This window comes from Lithobates pipiens, unplaced genomic scaffold, assembly GCF_037356315.1.
Source record: "Lithobates pipiens isolate NorthernLeopardFrog02 unplaced genomic scaffold, aLitPip1_a1.2 Scaffold_8, whole genome shotgun sequence".
Lineage (NCBI taxonomy): Eukaryota > Metazoa > Chordata > Amphibia > Anura > Ranidae > Lithobates > Lithobates pipiens.
In genome coordinates this window covers 554,716,646-554,738,419 of record NW_027507903.1, presented here as the reverse complement: position 1 = coordinate 554,738,419, position 21,774 = coordinate 554,716,646, and the positions used below count along the sequence as shown (strand labels likewise).

At 42.4% G+C, this 21,774-nt stretch overlaps 1 protein-coding gene across 4 annotated transcripts in view; it reads left to right on the top strand.

Annotated features, from left to right (window-relative positions):
• Positions 1-21,774, top strand: part of NSD3 (nuclear receptor binding SET domain protein 3) — a 203,464-nt gene that overhangs the window by 21,817 nt on the left and 159,873 nt on the right. For all 4 annotated transcript variants that reach the window (XM_077469942.1, XM_077469941.1, XM_077469940.1 and 1 more), the window contains exon 2: positions 5,614-6,380. In XM_077469942.1, coding sequence (XP_077326068.1) covers positions 5,658-6,380 — 723 coding nt within the window. In that variant the 5' untranslated portion in view covers positions 5,614-5,657. The remainder of the gene's footprint in view (positions 1-5,613; positions 6,381-21,774) is intronic.

Genomic DNA, 21,774 nt, shown 5'->3' with positions numbered 1-21,774 from the left:
CTTTGGTTCCCTGCAAAGAAAAAGCATAATGGACTACTATGCATCGCATAGTAGTCCATTATGTGTCACTTACCTGACACAGGAGCCAGCGAAGTCACCGCTGTCCCCTGTAGTCCGAAGCATCCATCTTCTCAGTGGGTCTCGCTGCTCCGCCGCTGTCATTCGACTAAGCCATGACGATGTCACTCCCGTGCATGCACACGGGAACCGCCACTCGCGGCATATCACCGTTGACAGCGCATGCACCGTAGACAGTGGTGCCTGTGTTTTGTCAAATATCTCCTAAACCATGTAGGTTTAGGAGATATTTCTTGGACCTACAGGTAAGCCTTAATCTAGGCTTACCTGTAGGTCAAAGTGGTTTGTAAGGGTTTACAACCACTTTAAAATCCAACACAAAAAAATAAATAAAAATAATGTAGCCACCACATCTAATAAACTTTTGGTTTTACCTCCTGCTTTAAAGTGTCCTGATCTTTGAGGGTGAATTGCTTCACATTACAAGCTATTTTAGAGGTTGGTGATGTCTTGTGTTTAGAGTGCATTTCTTTATTCAACATTTCAGGGCAAAGGACCTCCAACTCCTGGCATGCCTGGAATGTTTTTTTGTTAATATGATTAGGTGATGGAGGTGTTCGTTTTGGTTATCTCTATCCTGAAATATTTTAATTCTTGCTCCTGGAAATGTCTTCTTTCTTTTAGCAAATTGTCATTTAGTATCCTGCTGAAATATCCGTTGCTGCTTTTCTAGCAATGCCTATCCAGATTGGTTGCCTATCTACCTTTCTAAGTTGAGGGACGGCATTGGCCTTTGCAGGCAGTTTGCAGTGGCTGGTGGGGTACTCTACAGGTCATGGGCTGTGGTGTGGAAACCAGACCCGGAAGAAGTATGAGTATGCCTGACCGCGACATTAGAAATAAGTGCCTTGTAAAAGGTTTGACAGTTTGGAGGATACAAGCAAATGTGACAGCTGGCGTTCCAGGAATGTAACTTTTTTAAATTGTTAAATCAATGGGTTTATTTCCGCTTTGATTTACTGCTGTTCAGGGGCTCTGGGCTTCAGCAAAATGGAAGCCTCCAGCAAGAAGAAACAGGAGCAATTCTGGAGACAGTTTACAACGCACATTAATGTTGGTAGCATAATTATTAATGGGGACTTCGGCAAAATGTAGGTGGATCCTGCTATCTCCTGCCTTAAAGAAAAACTCCATCTTTCCACATACTTTACATAGTTCGATTTTGCCAAGCTGGCCCAAATGAACTAAGTCCCTCACTAACATGTGCCCTTGGTTATACTTTAACCATTTGACTGGCAAAAGACCATTGCGACGCTTTAACAATTGCGTGGTCGTGCGACATGGCTCCCAAACAAAATTGACGTAATTCCCCCCCCCATAAATAGAGCTTTCTTTTGGTGGTATTTGATCACCTCTGCGTTTTTTTTTTTTTTATTATTTATTTTTTTTGCGCTATAAACAATTGCGACAATTTTGGAGAAAAAACCTTTTTTTTTTTTTTTTTTTTGCTATAATATCCCCAAAAAATATATAAAACATATTTTTTTTTTCAGTTTAGGCTGATATGTATTCTTCTACATATTGTTGGTACAAAAAAAATTGCAATAAGCGCTTATTAATTGGTTTGCGCAAAAGTTATAGCAAAATAGGGAATAGTTTTATGGCATTTATTTATTTTCATGACTGCGACATTATGGCGGACAGATCGGAAACTTGGCACTATTTTTGGACCATTCACATTTATAAAGCAGTCAGTGTGATTAAAAATGCATTGATTACTGTGTAAATGTGACTGGCAAGGAAGGGGTTAACCTCTAGGTGACGCTGTAAGGGCTAAGTGTGTCCTAGGGAGTGATTCTTACTGTGTGGGGGAGGGGCTATGTGTGACACAACACTGATCACGGTGTCCTGTCCCTAGGCAGAACGGGGAAATGCTTGTTTACATCAGTGAGCCGATCGTGGGTATCCCCACGGGCATTGAGTCCACAGGACCCGCGATCGTCTCACAGAGAGACGTTAATCTGCCTGTACGTGCCCTTCTGCCGATTTGTATATCGGCGTGAACCGGTTGGCAAGCGGTCATATACTTGCTGACATTTTACAGACTGATAGTAATCAGCCCAAGGTTTGATATGAGGGCAGTTGGTGGCTGAGGGAAGGAACAGAATAGGGGTAACATTGTTTCTGGGTGGTGTTGTGCTTTTAGAACATGCAAAGACTTGATTTTCCATAGTCTGGCCATAGGTGTAGTTTTAGATGGTCAATCTAGGAATAGTGATAGGAATGATTGGGATCACATTTCTTTTTTTGGAATGAGGTACAGCTTAATCCCAACATTACATTGTACGATTTGTAAAATATGTCTAGAAATAGAAATGAACCCTAAGCCACACCTTTTGATTAGTAGACATTGAATTCTCCTCTGTGCATGTGGACTAACCCCTGAAATTGCAAGTAAAATGGTAGTAATATGCTGGGGCCAGGTCTTGCTGTTATGCTGGGGAAATAATAATAAAATGAGTGTTGTTTAGAAACAATGTTGTGGATTAAATAGCAGAATAATCTTATATATATATATATATATATATATATATATATATATATATATATATATATATATATATATATATCTAATCTAATCTATCTTTGAAGAATTACTTTTTGTAGGCAGTCTTTATGTTGGTTGGAATGATAGAATGTGAGCACATTCCAGATATTTTGGAGCAATGGTTTTTAAAGGCTAAATTCCCTTTTTTTTTTTTTTTTTTTTTTTTTTTTAGGAAAAATTACTGCAGCCAAAGGGTCTCAGTTGGTAAATTACCCTTTGCACCCCATATAAACGGCCCCACCCTCTCTTCCTTCCTCCAGTCCTACCTTGTTTGGACACACCATTTGTTGGGGGCACACCACCAGCATCATAGGATCAAGCTCTCATATTGAAAACCCCACGCATGTGCAGTGCACTTTCTACCCTTGTTGCAGCAGCTGAGCTCAGCTTTGTGGTGAGAGCGCACCATGCATGTGTGGGCCTTTGCATAGGAGAGCGCTCACTCCTGTGATGCTGGGGATGTGAGCCCAACTTATGATGCGCCTTCATAAGTCAGGATGAGGAGGGATGGCTGTGGCAGTTATGTTAATACTTTTAAAAACTGCAGTGTTTTTTTTTTTTTTCTCCGTAGGGAATAGTGAAACCATATGTATAAATAAATGACCAACTGCAAATCTTCTGCAGCATGTATGTTAAAATGTCATAGCTAAAATGTGTGTGGGTTTTTAACCTGAGATGGTTAAATTGGTCAAAAGACCAGTGTGGTCAGAAGCCAGCTCCTCTACCTATATGTTTGCATTGTAGGAGCAAAGTAAAGCACCCAGAGAGAACTTGTACAAACATGGGGAAAATGTACACTGCATGACTATTTGTACCAGGCTTCTAGTTTCCAGCAGAAAAATACAAGTAAAGTATAAACTTGATGACCAAGCCCCTAAAAAAAAAAAAACAGAACAAAAAAAAACAGACCTGTCATGCAAAGTAGATGCGACCATCATACCTTGGATCCTAGTTACAACTGAGCAGTTTGTATCTTGAAGCGTAAAACGCTCAGCATCCCAAATCCATGGTTTTCAGTTGGGCCTGCTCACAGCTGAGTGTACATTCGTTTGTAGCTTGAAAAAGAGTACATGAGCTTCACGAACAGTTGAAGTGGCTGTCTGTATGAACTGTATGTAGCCTCAGCTACATAAGACCCCTTTCACACCACACCGCCGATGGTAAAACGCTGATATTTTTAACGGTGTTTTACCGCCGGATTTGCGGCACATTTCGGCCGCTAGCGGGGCGCTTTTACCCCCCGCTAGCAGTCGAGAAAGGGTTAAAACCGCCAGCAGTATTACAGCGCTGCCCCATTGATTTCAATGGGGAGCAGCAGTGGAGGAGCGGTAAACACCGCTCCAAAGAAGCTGCTGGCAGGACTTTTCCCTGACGTCCTGCCAGCGACCACTTTACTACTACACACAATGGTGCTTTCACACTACACACAATGGTGCAGCTTTTTTAGGGTGGATTGCAGGTGCTATTTCTAACGCTATAGCGCATGCAAACTGCCCTGGTGTGAAAGGGGTCCAAAGTATACAGCACTGTGTTCCACCAGCCGGAGAAGAACTTCCCACCCTGCTCACGGAACAAAATCCAGTTGATAAAAAGCTTTCTATTCTGTTGATTAACGTGATGCTTCTTCTGATTGGCTGAGGTGTGCTGATGTCACACACTCCAAATTGTGTGATGGCCCCCAAATGGATATTATTGCTGTTAGCAAGTTTTAGCATTTTTGGTTCCAGACTTATTTATTTTTTTTCCTAAATGCCTTTCAGAGGTCCCATATTTGATCCATTAATGCAGAATTGCTTGGAGTATAGTGAGGAGCACATAACCACTCCTTGTGTGTGTTTGCTACATACTGAAGTGCCTTCAGATATCAATATGTAAAGATAAAATCTGCGCTGAGTCATACAAGTTAAGCTGCTTGCTAAAAACTAGTTATGCCTGAAACCTGAAGTTCCCCAGCTGATCTTTTTACTGCTTATACTGCTGTTACCAGCTAGAATAAGTGACTTTTAAGTGTAACTCTAGATATTTTTGAATAGAGGAGGTAAGGGTTAGAACCTCTGTGAGATATTCATGGCTGTGAAAGGCTTCATGGGAAGGGATTTCATCTCACCTTCTCTTCTGGGGACAGCCTTCTCATTAGGCAGGGAATATTAAAATCTACAACAATAATGTATATAGCTGTGAAAAGCTGACATGTTGAGTTATTTTTTTTTGAGATTTTGCTCTATTCGACTTTGGGGTGCAATGTGGATGTGACTTGTTGTCCCTCTGCAAAGTCAGACCCACTGTTGCATGTAAAACATTCATTTATGAATTTCATGCAACTTTTGGGGGTTAAAAATGAAGTCTATGGCCCTCAAGTTGCATGAAAGTCGGATCAAAGTACCATGAACTACTGTGAAGTCGTTATGATTTTAAATTGCACATATGTGGTTATCATTGGAAAACATGGAGTATGACTTTGATGTCGCATAAGTGTGAATGGGGTGCTGCCCTTATTTTTTGTCTGACAATTTTATCACCGTGACAGGAAGTGAGGGGAAAAATCCCAATTGTTGAAGTGGACAGTTGTAAAAACCTTAAACTTTTCATAGGGAAAAAAAAGTAACCTAGCCATAGATGGATTGACATTCGTCTGGTTCAGTACTGCAGCTGTGTGGCCACTTCAAATTTTGTTGAATGGGCTTGTTGGAAAGGAAATTCTCAATGAGAAATGGGTATGTTCTGACTAGAGTCCCCGCTGTCAGAATATATGGCCTCATGATGGGGGATTTCTCTATCCACCTCGATTGTGTGGCTGGAGAAAAAAAGGAGCCGGTCATCTTTGTCCAGCCTTAACATAGATACACATAAAGGAGGAGGCTCATGGTGCTGATTATTCATATTGGGGGTGATAGGTTTGATTCATGGCAAAATGTTAAAATAAAGTAATGATCACTGTTTTTTTTTTTTTTTGTGAAGATTGAACTTTTATTCATTTTTGTCTGCAGGCCCTATGAGAGAAAGGGAAAGCTGATGATGCCTGAGCACGACAATGGATTTCTCCTTCTCTTTCATGCAAGGGATCATGGGAAACACAATCCAGCAACCCCCTCAACTCATCGACTCAGCCAACAACCGGCAGGATGATGCCAACAGCAGCGATCAGGCTGACGAGGGCGGTCATACGCCCTATGATTCTGGTCTGCAGCCGGACTTCCAGTACCACACGCCTACCACCGAGGACTTGCCACCCCTCACCAATGGCTATCAGTCCTCTTTGGGATATGACTCACAGATCAAATACCAGGCATATTCTCAGTTCCCTAATGGCTCAGCCAATGGGTATGGCAGCAGAAACTTCAGTACCCTGGAGTATTACCACCACCTGGAGACTGCCGCTATGCGGCCTAATGAGGGGGTAGTTAAATCTTCTCCTCCCCAGCCCACCTCTCCCCCAACAAGTCTTCAACCTCCTCCTTCCACTTTTACTCAAAAAAAGACTGGCTCCCCAGAGATCAAGTTAAGAATTACAAAGACAATTCAGAATGGGCGGGAGATGTTTGAATCCTCACTATGTGGGGATCTCCTTCACGAATTCCAAGCCAATGAAATCAACCGGAAAAAGCATGAAAGGCGGCGGGAAAGGAAGGAGAAAAGAAAGAAAAGCAGCAAGCATCATCATCACCACCATCATCATCACCACCGTGAGGAGGTGAAGGTGGAGGAACCACAACCCAACAAGATTCAAAAGCTGGAGCCTCCTGAGGAAGAGATAGTGAGTTCTGCTGTATCTGCTTTAATGTGATTTGCAGATGTGTTCCTTTGTTGTATTATGTTACAGAAGTGTAACACCTTACTTTATGTATTTGTTGATGTTTCATGGTGTAGGGAGTTCAGATAGTTCTGCTTGAGCTGAGCTTGCTTCATATACATTTTTGTTTTAATATGCAATTTGGCTTGTAATCAGTCTTCATACTAATGTTCTCTTGCTGATCAAATATTTATTTTTGTTATACTTACTCTTCCCTCTGTTCTAAATAAAGCTAAACTAAAAGGGACATTTTTTTTTTTTTTATTTTGCTTTTTGTTTGTGTTTTCCCCCTTTTCTTTTCTATGCACGAAATAAAGCTAAGCTATAGTTCTTTGATCTTTTTTTAACTTTTTTATTTTGTTTTTAAATCCTTTTCAGAGTTTTTATGTATTTTCTATAGAGCAGCCTTTATCAACCTATTGCCCCAGAGGAAACCTAAAAATAAAAGGTCGGGTCCCCTGCTAAATATTGTACCTACAACACACGGTACATTATTGTGAGCAATAGCGTGTAGAAAGTTTTTACTAAAACTGTCAATGTGGCATGTGTATTTGACACCCAAATCATTTTTTTTTAAATACGTCCCCATACATTTAAAATATTTTTATTAAGGCCTCATTCACATGGCTGTAAAAAAATTTTTTTACTGATGTTATTATGCATTTGTTTTCTAGGAGAAAAGTTCCTGCGTAATGGTCAGTAAAATACTTGCATATAGACACATTTAAACACATGTATACGTACATCATTTTTTACATTTTCATATAGATATATATATAGTATTTCCCCCCTTTTGTTTAGGCTTTATTTACTTTAGTAAAAAAAAAAAAAAAAAAAAAAGAGTTGTACTTGCCTGCTCTGTGTAATGGGTCCCCTGCAGGCACTCCTGGCTCCTCCTGTTTCCATTGACACACAGAACGGGGCTCAGCCCAACCTCCCTCACTGGCTGTGATTGATCGCAGCTGGGAGAGCAGCTGCTCTTTTGCACATCGCTGGATCAAGATCTCAGAATAAGAAACCGTAAACATTGTGGTGTCCCTTAACATTTGATTTGTGTCCAGTGAAGGTGGGAGATCCGTTCAACATTACTCGCTTCTTAGGGAACCCCCAGCAACCTCCTGGAGGAACCCTGGTTGAGAAAGGCTGCTATAGAACATAGGTGCACCTTTTACAAACTGTTTGTTTTAATGTCCTCATCCCTTCTTTTCATTGGTACAGTACAAACTATTGCATAACTTCTGCTTGAACATAAGGCTGGATGCAAATCTCTGCATGCTCTTTACTGTCTTAATTCAATGTGTGTGTTTGTTTTTTTTTTGTTTTTTTTTGCTGTAACATTGTGGTGGTGCATTAGCCATTCATGGCACCCCAATACACAATAAGAAGCAACAAATCTGCACTTCAGGATACAGCACTACATGTATGTTGAATGTACATGTGTTTCTGAAAAATACCAAAAGCCACTTTTTCATTTGCTGAGGCCGGTTAATATACCTAAAGTCAGAACCTTAAATTTTTTCTTTTTTGCTGAAGTTTTTAGTTATACTTCTCTTTTTTTTTTTTTTTTGCATAGTTACGTTGGTCTATCTTGGACCAGAGTAAGAATGCTTGTATCATACCTGGGGAGCCCCCCCCCCCCCATGGAAAATCACTGTAGAAGGCACTGCTTCTACAGGGACCGCAGCTAACATCCGTAACCCATGCCAAGCAGCTGATCTGCTTAGTGAACATAGGAGGTCGCTCCCCCGACACAGCACCATTCAGAGAACACTTTTTGCATTCTCAAGTCGCAGCCCCAACTATACTGGTTTTGAGGTATTCTTTTATATGTAAATAATCAATGGCCAGGGTGAGGTGGGGGGTAGTCTGTATTGCCCATGGCACCTATGTGGGTTGGGTGCTTGATGTGCTCACCTGCTTAGTGGTACCCATTCATTTCTGATGGAACGTCAACTCATATCCACACACCAAAAACTTCCTTGACTGTCCTTGTCCCATTTCACTGCATGTGTGTTCCTGCCCTGTGAGGGCGAGGTGTGGTGTGTACTCTGTGTGTAAGGACGTTGGGAATCAATTTATAATTTTAAAGCATATCTAAACCCAGAAAATTACAGCTTACCCATCCTTAGATGCAGTGGCTGTATTAGTTTTCTTTTCAATTTTGAGTTTAGAAACTCTTTAATGGGAGCAACCCCAAAAAACACACAAAGAAAGTTTGTCTAGTACACATGCATAGATGTGATTCTGGCCTATAAGGTGCACCTTCCCTTTAAACAATCTTTTTTTGCTTTGCATTGTTCAGGGTTTTTGCAGTGATGTCTGTGGCAAATGTTACATTTTCTTGTTTGTGTACAAAGCAATAATGACAGCTTCTGGACGCAAATGGTAAAAAGTTACATGGTTGATCCTTAAAAGCCATGAAATCTGTGTGTATCACCAAAAGCTTAAAGGCTTAAGCCAGTGATGAAGAACCTTGGCACTCCAGATGTTTTCGAACTACATTTCCCATGATGCTCATGCACTCTGCGGTGTAGTGGAGCATCATGGGAAATGTAGTTCCAAAACATCTGGGGCGCCAAGGTTCGCCATCACTGGCTTAAGCTGTTAAACCTAAATGTTGCTTAGGTGGAGTTCTTTGTCATGCAGGTATACCTCAGTCCTGCAGATCAGTAGTTTACATGCCAGGGGAAGTTGAGCTTTTGCTGTGCTTGCAGGCTGCTCCGGATGAAAGAGTTGCAGGTCTCATAGACTCAAGTGGTCCAGTTGCTTCTCTGGCCCCACCCCCACTTACCGTTCAGAAGAAGAAAGAAATGGAGATGTGGCAACAGAGCTGGGGTCTATGAGACTTCTAAAACTTAGATCCAGAGCAGTCAAGAAGGTACCGCAGGAGCTTGATTTCCTTTGGCATGTAAACTTACTGATTGGTGGGACCTAGAGGTATACTTGCTTGACAGTAAGGATGAGCTCAGGCGTGTTCGTAAACAGCATGTGCAGAGCCCACCAGGAAGTCGGCACTGTGGAGCGCTAATCGCAAGCCGTGAGACTTTGTCCCAATGCGTGGCTACAGAGATCAGGAAATCTCACAGCTTGTGATTAGCGCTTCTCAGTGTCTACCTCCTGGCGGGCTCTGCACGTGCTGTTTGCGAACGCACCTGAGCTCATCCTTACCCCACCTGCGGAACAAAAATGCTTGAAACCTGTGCAGGTAATCCTGTCTGCAATTATGTTTTTCTTTCTTCTTTTGCACCTAATGTCTCTTGCATGCCATGCCATGCCTTCTGTTTTGTTTTTATGGACAGTGTTACTGCAGGTACACATATACTCAACCAAGGTGAGTTTTTTTTTTTTTTTTGCTGTTGTGGGACTACAGGTACCAGCATGACTTGCCTTAAATCCTTTGGCTGTCAGGGCCCGCTCGCATCTGTAGGCCAACAGCTGGAGGAAGCTGATTGCTTTTCACTGGTATAGCTTAATGTTAAAAAGTGAAACTGTCATTACTTATCTTATACCACAGTGCTCTGCTACACATTTATTGCTGTACTGAAATGAGAGGTAAATAGCAGAGCTTCATGATGGCCATAAGCAGATTGTACACTGACCACTTCTTACTGGTGGAGATGGGCAAAGGCGTGGTGCTGCCTTTGGTGTAGGGGGCACAATGTACACTGCAAAAGGTTTAGAATAGAAGGAAGAGGGGAGCTGGTGTGATGTGGTTTGGGCCGGGCACTACACTGGGTGAGCTCCTGCTGTTTCACAATCCTAACAAAGTGAATGCAGATGGCTACAAGACCTGAAACATAGATAAATGTGTCAGCAGAAATATTTACTGCACCTTTTGTCAGGTGTCATTATTGAGGTTATCTAGCTCCTGGGAATTGATCAACCTAACAGATTTATTAGTATTTACATAATATGTACACCTATAGTAGTGAAGGAGATGATTATCCATCCCATCTCTAGCATTGGGATACATAAACGATAAAGGTCAAAAGTCTTTGCATACTGGTTATCACCAACTGTTTGGGAGCCACGTCGCATGACCGTGCAATTGTCATTTAAAGCGATGCAGTGCGGAATCACAAAAAGTGCTCTAGTCTTTGGCCAGCAAAATGGCCCGGGGGTTAAGTGGTTACTATGTAAATGTAAAATACACAAATGGCTAAAAATCATCATAAAGAAGTAAAATTAATATGTAATTATACATTAATAACCTAAACACCCAAACGTGAACAAAAAAAATACATTATTAATGTATTTATTTTGCGTCAGGGTGTTTTTTTTAGTTAGGGTTTTTTTTTTTTTTAAGAATTAGCATTTCATTACGTTATGATTTTTATTTGTATATGTAAATCCTGCCACATTAACCTCCCACAACATCGCCAGAATTCGACCCTTCTTGACTAATGACACCACAAAGCAACTTATTCACTCCTTGATTATTTCCCGCCCTGGCTACTGAAACTCTCTCCTTAATGGCCTACCCTTGTGCAGGTTATCCCCCCTTCAGTCTATTATGAATGCTGCTGCTAGACTAATACACCTCACTAATTGATCCGTGACTGCCGCCCCTCTCTGCCAATCCCTTCACTGGCTTCCCCTACCCCACCGTATAAAATTCAAAATGCTAACCACAACATACAAGGCCACCTACAACATTGCCCCCATCTACATCGCCAACCTCATCTGCAGATATAGCCCAAATCGTCCCCTCCGCTCCTCCCAGGACCTCCTGCTCTCTAGCTCCCTTGTTACCTCCTCTCACGCTCGCCTTCAGGACTTCTCCAGAGCCTCTCCCATCCTCTGGAACTCCCTGCCCCAATCTGTCCGATCAGCCCCTACCCTGTCCACCTTTTAGGAGATCCCTGAAAATGCACTTATTCAGGGAAGCCTGTCCCACACCCAACTGTCCCCAAGCCACCCCCATCAAATCATTCCCTGCATCTATTACCTGTTGGACCCCCACCCCCTCCTTTTTAGAATGTAATCTCTATGAGCAGAGCCCTCCCATCCTTTCTGTATTGAAATGTACTGAAATTGTCCTGTCCCCCCCTCTACATTGTACAGCGCTCTGTAAACTGTTGCCACTATATAAATCGTGTATAATTAATTTATTTTACCCTTCATTTATTATTTGTGTAATAATAAATAACCCCAACTCCTAATTCTAACCCAACCTTCACTCTAACCCCTTACCCAAATTAATTTAATTTTTTATTTTTATTTTTGCAATAAATGTATAATGATAAAAAATAAAATCTAATGAAAAAGCTGAACTATCTAGCAAGAAATGATACAATAGTTTAAACTATTGCCTAATAGAAACGTGCCAAAATCGTGCATAAAACGCTCCGACGCTATGCTCAGATGTGAATGCAGCCTTAAGGCCCCTTTCACACTGATGTCCCGTTCAGGCCCGCCTGTCAGTTTTTCAGGCGGACCTGAACGGGTGCTCCATAGAGGTCTATGGAGCGTCGGATGTCAGCGGTGACATGTCCGCTGACATCCGACCCGCTCCGATCCGAAAAAGTGTAACGGAGGAAAAAGCTATTTTTCCATCCGTCATCGGATCGGGTGACGACGGGCACTGCGGTCCGTTGTCATCCGATCTCCCATAGGGGAGAGCGGCGCTGTGACAGGTCCGTCCCTGCGCAGTGTGCAGAGACGGAGCTGTCATCTCCCTGCTCAGCGGGGATCGGCGGAGTGATCCCCGCTGAGCAAACGGATATCCACGGGGCGGATCAGAACTGATCCGCCCCGTGTGAAAGGACCCTAAGGCTCACAGCCTTTGTACACACTAAGAAAATCAGGTAAACCTTTTCGCCCAAAGAAATGGTTGTTCTAGTGTGTACACAGCTTTCGGCAGCCATTTCCGAATTTTCCTCAGTAAATTCCTGAAGGCACAAAGTCCAAAAATGTTCTCGTACGGGAACGGAACTAACGATTTTCTTTGAAAATGGTACACATAATACAAGAAAAATCTAAAAAGAAAGACAGAGCATGATCAGAAACAATAAACAACAATAAAAATGCCCGTTGTTGTACGAGAATTTTCATGAGAATATTCATATGCATTTCCATTTATCGCTTCTGATTTGCTGTGAAACGTCGAAAAAATAGGACAAACATTTGCCTAATTTTCTTAGTGTGTACCCCACTTCAGAGACCCTCTTCAGGCTTACTCTTCAATTATCAACATTACACTTCTCGCCCATGCACAGTGTAGACATTTCAGAGTTTTGCCATGGGTTTTTTTTTTTTTCCCTTTAAACATTGTATTTTCACCCTTGCCGCCAAATTTGAGAACACCTCCCCACCTCCATTATTGTGTTCCCATTCACGCACGTGTATTGAAACAAAGCAATTTAATTATAATTCCTGCCTTTCTAGTTGTTTCTTTTGTAGCAAGATTTTACATTGAAATTGTTCAGAATAGTCACTGTGTGTGTGTGTGTGCGTGCGTGGGGGGGGGGGGGGGGCAGTTTTTGTAAAGGTGCATTAGCATACAATGTACCAACCAAGCCTTGAGATCGTAAACCATTTGTTAGGATAGACGCACATCTAGTTTACTGCTGATAATTTAAAGATGAGCTTGTGAGCGGCATGTTCGAAAACAGCATATGCAGAGCCTGCCAGGAAGTTGGCACTGGGAAGCACTAATCACAAGGCAGTGAGACATTTCCCCATCTTTGCAGCTGCACATCAGGACAATGTCTCACTGCTTGTGACTAGCGCTCCGCAGTGCCAACTTCCTGGCGGGCTCTGCACGTGCTGTTTGCGAACATGCCTTAGCTCATCCTTACTGATTAAAAAAAAAAAACAACCAGAACTATACGGACAAGGTTAATTATGGTGAACATTAAAGTATATGTGAACACCCACCTTGTAAAATAACCAATTCTGTTTAAGATAGGAAAACATTTGGGGGGGGGGTGTGTTGTTTTTTGTTTTGCGGTTCCAGGCATCGGGCAAGAAGTTTTATTTTATTTTTTTATTTTTTTTTACATTTAGCCCTGCTGTGGGTAAGCAGTAGGGCTTAGAGCTGAGGGTTGGCTCTCGTGTAAAAGCAGCCAGCATCCTCTCCTCCCTCCCACAGAGGGGTGATCTCTGTGTGGCCGGAGCTGATTTGCACTGGCCGCAATAACAATGTCTCACCTCCCGTGACAGATGGCACACTGATCCAAGGGTGGGACATTAAATCGGTGTGATGTGTTCATAGGAGGCGGGACATTGTTACTGCAACCTGGCAATTTAAATACAGCTTGGTGACATATGGAGATCACCACTCTGAGCCGGGCACTGGTGGGGCTTCATCCACAGACACTGGCAGGCTGCACGACAGGCACTGGTGAGGCTGCATCTGATGGGCACAGGCAGGCTGCACGACGCGCACTGGTGGAGCTTCATCCACAGGCACTTGCAAGCTGCATCTGATGGTTACAGGCAGGCTGCATGATGGGCACTGGTGAGGTAGCATCCAAGAACATTGGCGGCCACTGGTGAGGCTGCATTTATCTCGTGTCACGTCTGCAGTCTCTGACCATCCCCTGTGTCATGTCTGCTAGAGGTGCACCGAATGGAAATTTTGCTAATACTGTTAGCAATGTGTTTAATTTAGGAGATTGCAGACATGATGTAAGAGATGGTTAGAGACTGCATTCTGCTTGAGCTTTTCTTGCATTTAAGGTGCCAAGAATAGCCAACAATAAAGTAATATTAATTTAAATTGATTAAATTAATTAAAAAGTCAAATATAATACAATTGTATTTTAAAATATAAATATTTTTATTAAATATATAAATAAGTATCAATTTCAGCCTAGTGCATCCTTCATTTTCCGTTTCGGCACAAAAATTTCCATTCGGTGCACCCCTAGTTATAACCTCTGTCGGTTTATTTTTTGCCATCTGTGTCCCATTTGTGAGATATACCTTCACTTCACTTCATGTCCGATAGCAAAAACAAAGTGAGAGGAAATCCCTGCAACTTAAGGGACCCTCCAGGGCAGCAGAACTAGTGTCCCCATTGGAAGATTTCCCCTCTACTGCTTTTCTGGGGACAACCCAAAATTTGAGATTTTATTTGACTGTCACTTTTAATGATAATGCTAAACAGGACAAATGGAGAGGGCAAGTCTCCTTAATATGGGGGGAGGGGGGGGGGGGGCACAGACAGCAATAAAAACCTGATAGGTGTTCAAATTCTTCTCCACTCTGTCCAAACCAAAAAAAAAAATTTTGTCTTTTCGTTATACTTTAAAAGTTTTAACTTTTCATTTTAAAACCCTAGACCAGTGATGGCGAACCTTGGCACTCCAGATGTTTTAGAACTACATTTCCCATGATGCTCTGTTACACTGCAGAGTGCATGAGCATCATGGGAAATGTAGTTCCAAAACATCAGGGTGCCAAGGTTCGCCATCCACTGCCCTAGACATTCCCAAAAGCACCCCTGCCTAATAAAAACACCAACCCCTTCAAGTTTTCCTTCCTGGGGAAATTGCTTTATTTTTTTTTATTTTATTATTATTTTTTTTTTTTATCAGAACAGGCAGATTATGATCCCGATTTCATCCTTTTTGACAAATAGTTTTTTTTTTTTTTTTTTTAAATAATCCAATACTTTTGGGCAGGTAGGCATTTGAGGGAGGGAGAGAGAGAGAGTGCAATACACTGATCTTCATAGTGAATAGCTTTGCAAAGGAGGGGAGAGGGGGGGGGGGGGGGTGGTCAGCATAAGTCTGATCATTGGAGGGCAGGCAGGCTGTTCTAGTATGGCCAGAAAACTGACCATGCTGGGCTGGATGTGCTTCTCATGCCTAGTGTGGTCAGTTTAAAATGGGAAACAAGGGGACTGGCAGGATCACGAGGTATGTCACACAAAGGAAGCAATACAAAGAGAGCGGGGATACTTTTTAACACAAGTAGATGGTACCGCATAAATATGAAATGTTGGGGTAACATTATTTAATTTCCCAGGCCCCTTAATGAGGAACGTCACTCTGGTTTAAAAACATAAAATAATTTAAGAATCTGCAAACCTAACATTCCTATTCTTGTTATGTGCCTGCTGTACCATGTAGAAAGTATCCTGTTCTCTTTGAATTACTTCCTTTGTGTGAAATCCCTGGTGTTCCTGCCATTCCCTCTGCCTTCCTGTTAATAACTGACCACACTAAGCAGGAGAGCACAGTGTGGTCAGTTCTCTAGCTGTGCCGGTAACTCGGCCTGCTCACCTTCAGTGATCAGACCTGTCCTGACATAGCACCCCCCTGCACAGCCATTCACTGGAAAGACCAGTGTCCTGCTGCTTCTCCTCTCCTCCAGCTCTCTGAACTCGTTATACAGCTGAGAGCAATAGGTATGTGATCCCTTTACCTTTTGAATTTTTTACGAATTGGTCGTAAACAGCAGTTGCGGGGGGCGGGATAAAAAAAAAAAAAAAAAGAAATTCCCTGAAAGGCAATGTCATAATGTGCTAGCATACTAGTACATTATGAGAGATTTACCTCTCGCCGCTGAGAGGGCTTCCATTGTCCCCTGGTCTTCCTTCTGGTTTTGCTGCCTGCTGCTCTGAGTGGCTGGGGTCACGATGATGTCACCTCCATGCGGGAGCCGCTGTTTTACGGCACATGCTCTGAAGGTTCAGCACTATATGCTGGACCTTCAAAGCGCATGCGTCTGTGACGTCACCGGCTGCATGCACTCTGAATATCTCTTAAACTGTGCAAGTTTAGGAGATCTTTACAGTGCCTACAGATAAGCCTTATTGTAGGCACAAGTGGTAGAACAGAGCTTAAAGTGGGGTACCCCCTAAAAAAAAAAAAAAATTAAAAGTCAGCAGCTACAAATACTGCAGCTGCTGGCTTTTAATAATCGGACACTTACCTGCCCCAGGGTCCAGCGATGCGGGGGAACGAAGCCCCCCCCCCCCCTCGCTCCCCGCTCCGCTCGCGGCGCCGTCATGCATACTGTGGGCACCCGGCTGTGGCTTCACAGCCGGGCACCCACTGCGCATGCGCGAGCGGCGCAGGGCGCCGTGATACGCCGTACAGTCACCTGGGACACATGACAGGTCCCAGGTGAATGTGCGGCGCGAGGGGAAGTGATGTCACCAGCCTGGGCAATGAGGAAGGCAGATTACGAGGGACCCCCTAGCAACCGGTATTTAGAGGTGAGTAAAAAATTTTTTTTTTGCCAATTATTTTTTTTTTTTTTTTTACGAATTTTAAGCACTTTTAATTTTTTGGTGGCAACACCACTTTAATAGTACCTTAGGCCCCATTCACACCTGAGCGTTTTGTAGCTTGAAGCCTGAAGCTCCAAAACGCTAGAGGGGAAAAAATCTATTATTTTCAATGGAGATGGTTCACATCTCCACTCCATGTCACCTGAAGCCGAACGCCTGAAGCTCAAACAAGTTCCGGACCCTTTTTTGTCACTTGAATTGAGCAGATTTGGGCGTTTTTCTTCTTTTTACATTGGTGACCTTTTGCCCTGCACAAAATCGCGGTAAAACGCTGTAAAAAAAGCTACGAAATCGTGGTTAAAAACGCAGCAAAATCCAACTAATCGATCATGAAAATAATCGTTGGTTGCAGCCCTAAATATCTTTCATCACCTGTTTGCTTTAACAAGGGGTGGATACAGCTTGGCCAATCACAAAATAAGCTGGCTCTGTATCATACACCTCAGGTACCGGATTCTGGTAAGACCAGCTAGAACGCTTTCTCTTTTTATTTATTGGCACAGATGAGTGCATGTGTGCTCTCTCCTGTGTTTCACGTCAGTCACGCCTTATTCTTGCACAACTTTCTGTTCACCCACTAGAGCCCTGAGCAAAAATCCCTGTGTCATTCAAGGGTGAGGCTGGTAGGTGACTAGCATCTGGCGTTGCATTGTGTGAGGAAGGGGAGACAGTCACAAGCTCCCCCAGGCTTGAAAGTAATGTTTTTTTTGGGTTTTTTTTTTCATTGGCTGTCACTTACTTTGCCCCGGATGGCCCCCAAACTAAAGTTGCCTAAAAAAGAGCAACTGATCAAAAAAGAATTAATACTTACCTCACCAGATGCTTGCACTCCAAAGATGAGAAATTACCATGGTGCTCTGTGGTTTCTCCAGTAGACCTACCTTGTCACTATAGCATGCTGTAGTGATGTGGAGGTTGGCCAAAGGAACAACTGAGTGCTGCTGGGGCCAGGAGGTCCACCCTTCCAGAAGTCTCAATTTCTGGAGGAGACTTCAGCCCTGATTTCTCCCCACTGGGAGTGTTGCTCGTTGGGGCAGTTGGTAGGAGAGGTAAACATTCACTTTCTTTTTTGCAGGCAACTTTATTTTAGCGACAATCATTTTTAAGAAAACCTAAAATGTATTTAGGTTGCAAATTGTGACCTTTCTTTCTACCAGTGCTAGTTTCTTGGCTGTCATGCCAATCCAAAGGTTTCAGTAATATAAATTGACACACAACACGTATGCAGATCAGAAGTTCTGGGTTCATTTGCAGCAGACTTGGTCAGTAAGTATTGAAGCCATGCAGTTAAAGTATAACTAAAGGCAAAACTTTATTTTGTTTTGGATAGAGTGGGGAGGGATTAGAACCCCTTTCAGTTTTTATTGCTGTCTGTGCCCCCCGTTAAGGAGATTTTCTCTCTCTATTTGTCCTATTTACCATTGAAAGTAAAAGAAAATCCCAACTTTGGGGTTGTCCCTAGAAAATCTTCCAATGGGGAGACTAGTCCTGGTGACCTGGGGGCCTCAAGGAATTCCCTTAATTTTCAGGGATTTCCTTTCACTTCCTATTTGGCTATGGAACAGGAAATTAAGGTAAGTCTCTGCAATAGGACACAGATGGCGAAAAAAAATCTTTCACTAAGTGTAGATGTCAGTCAAAATGAGATGGGAGAACAAAGGACTAAACTAGGAGGGGCCCCTTTTAGAGTTGCACCTCATGCCTTAAAAGCCGAACAGCTTTGCATTACACAGGTTCTGATGCTAATTAAATGCAGATAAGGCACCAAGTGAGTTTAGTTATCACCTTAACCTTCCTAGTGGTAATTCTGAGTGTGGCTCGGGGGTTCATTTTCAGTACCAATAGCGGTAACCCCGAGCCACACTTGGGATTGCATTGCAGTATTCAGGTACAGTTACTTACCTTGTCCCTAGGATCCTGCGATGTTCTCCCGCTGTATCCTACGCCCGATGCATTAATATTCCAGGCTCCGTTCCCTTGAGATGCATGGGGATGGAGTACGGTGGCAAATTCAAAAAAGTACAAAACACACACAATACATTGTAATCTGTAGATTACATTACTGTATCAAATCATTTCACCTCAGTTTTGTCCAGTGCCCTGCATGCACTTTTATATTATATATACCATTCTTTCTTCTATGGACTTTCTCGAGAAAGTCCATGGAATCCAAAAAGCGTCTCTCTATGTCAATAGCGGTTTTAGACCAGATAAAAAAACAGCGATAGTGAATTAGAATCACTTGCAGAATTGAGCGATGGTGATTTGTGGGGAAATCCGTCATCAGGCACTGAAAGTGACAACAGTGTGGATTCTGCGACTGAGCTCAGTGATGGGCAAACTTGGTGCTCTATTTACTGTGGTACGGATCACACAGCACTGAGCACAGTCACAGAATTGTTGCTGTCGTCACTTTCAGTGTCTGATGATGAATTTCCCCACAAATCACTATCGCCCAATTCTCCAAGTGATTCTAATTTACTATCAATGTTTTCTAGCTGGTCTAAAACGGCTTTTGTTATAGAGGGATGCTTTCCATTGACCTGATTGTGATGTCGGACTTTGTAGTTCCATGTTTCAAAAATTTTCATACCCGAGATGTTTACTAAACCAATATGCAGTGTCTAGTATTACAGTGACTAGTAATATTGCACCCTTGTTTGGGCAAATTTCAATGTTTTTGATTTGATTACATTATTGATTAAAATGTATTATTATTTTTTATAATTATTTATTATATTATAATTTAGGATTTTGTGTTTTAAACTTTATCATACCCGGGATGTCTACTAGACTCTTGTTTGGACAGATTTAAGTGAGTTATTCCTAAGAATTACAGGCCTACAATATAAAATGCCAAATTTCCATGCAAAACAATGTACCGCTTTGATGTTAAAAAAATCTGACATAATCAGACCACCAAGGAGGTGAATCAGCCACAGAACCTGTGTAATTAATGTGTGTTTAGGTTTAAAGGGATGAGGCTGCAACCCTACCCCTTGTAATGATGGTTTCAGCTCTATGAAATCATAATGAATGGAGGTGTGCTGCCAAAAGAGCTGAAATCAGGAGGTTGTAGGCTGCCTTAGATGCTGCTGCTGTGTCTGTACAGTAAGGATGAGCTCAGGCATGTTCGCAACCCTCACATGCAGAGCCCTCCAGGAAGTTGGAACTGCACAACGCTAATCGCAGGCAGTGAGACATTTTCCCGATGCGTGGCTGCAGAGGATGAGAAATGTCTCACTGCCTGTGATTAGCGCTGGGCAGTGCCAACTTCCTGGCGGGCTCTGCACGTGCAGGTTGCGAACATGCCTGAGCTCATCCTTGTCTGTGCAGCAGTCTGGATTGTGATGTCGGACTTTGTAGTTCCATGTTTCAAAAATTTTCATACCCGAGATGTTTACTAAACCAATATGCAGTGTCTAGTATTACAGTGACTAGTAATATTGCACCCTTGTTTGGGCAAATTTCAATGTTTTTGATTTGATTACATTATTGATTAAAATGTATTATTATTTTTTATAATTATTTATTATATTATAATTTAGGATTTTGTGTTTTAAACTTTATCATACCCGGGATGTCTACTAGACTCTTGTTTGGACAGATTTAAGTGAGTTATTCCTAAGAATTACAGGCCTACAATATAAAATGCCAAATTTCCATGCAAAACAATGTACCGCTTTGATGTTAAAAAAATCTGACATAATCAGACCACCAAGGAGGTGAATCAGCCACAGAACCTGTGTAATTAATGTGTGTTTAGGTTTAAAGGGATGAGGCTGCAACCCTACCCCTTGTAATGATGGTTTCAGCTCTATGAAATCATAATGAATGGAGGTGTGCTGCCAAAAGAGCTGAAATCAGGAGGTTGTAGGCTGCCTTAGATGCTGCTGCTGTGTCTGTACAGTAAGGATGAGCTCAGGCATGTTCGCAACCCTCACATGCAGAGCCCTCCAGGAAGTTGGAACTGCACAACGCTAATCGCAGGCAGTGAGACATTTTCCCGATGCGTGGCTGCAGAGGATGAGAAATGTCTCACTGCCTGTGATTAGCGCTGGGCAGTGCCAACTTCCTGGCGGGCTCTGCACGTGCAGGTTGCGAACATGCCTGAGCTCATCCTTGTCTGTGCAGCAGTCTGGAGCCCACCTGGAAAAGCCACACGACACAAAGGGACATATTTATTAAGCAGTTAATTTAAAAATCATCAAACCTATTTACTGCAGGTTAAACTACCAGGTTCATGTGTTATTTTATTTTTATACCAAAGATTTATTCACCACCTGTGAATTTTTGGTGAAAGTCACATTTAACAGCTTTATAAATGTGTCCCATAGTTAATTTCTGCATGCAAACACTAATTTTAACTTTTGGGGGGGACTGCTTCATTTATATGGATGGCTGAATCTCCACCTGAATGAAAAAATAAATAAATACACAGTATGGTCAACTGCAAAAACTACTGTAAAAAGAAAAAAAAAATGCTTTATTCAGGTCAAGATCTTAATCCAGAGCTCCAGTGGCAGAGACATAGCAGTCAGTTGTTTTTGTGGACACATTTCTTCTTAAGCCAATACTACATTCTAGTGTCCACAATCTATATGTAGATCTAGGTGATCCATGTTAGTTTGTGGTGCTGAGCGGTAAATCTCCCCTTCATTGCCGACATGTTAGAAATACTTATACTAAAATAATTTCTGATATCACTAGTGGATTTTCATAAAGTTGGACTGAATGGGATTGATTTACTAAAACTGGAGAATGCAAAATCTGGGGCAGCTATGCATGGTAGTCAGTCAGCTTCTAACTTCAGCTTGTTTAATTAATCGTAGGAGGCTGGATCACACACATGTACAGCCTGTGCCGCCCGCTTGCAGTAAAAGGGGCGGTCGGCACAGGCTGTACATGTGTGTGATCCAGCCTGTTAGGGGTGTGTCAAGCGGCTTGCAAATCCCGGTACTCGTTACCTGGTAATCATGTGATCACAATGTCAACAAAGCTGTTAAGAATAAATTTAATAACAGCTGTGTTTCCTATGCTGTGATTGGCGCACAGCCATAATATGGTACCTGGGCCAGTCACAGCACTCTTTACCATGTGATTATCTATAGC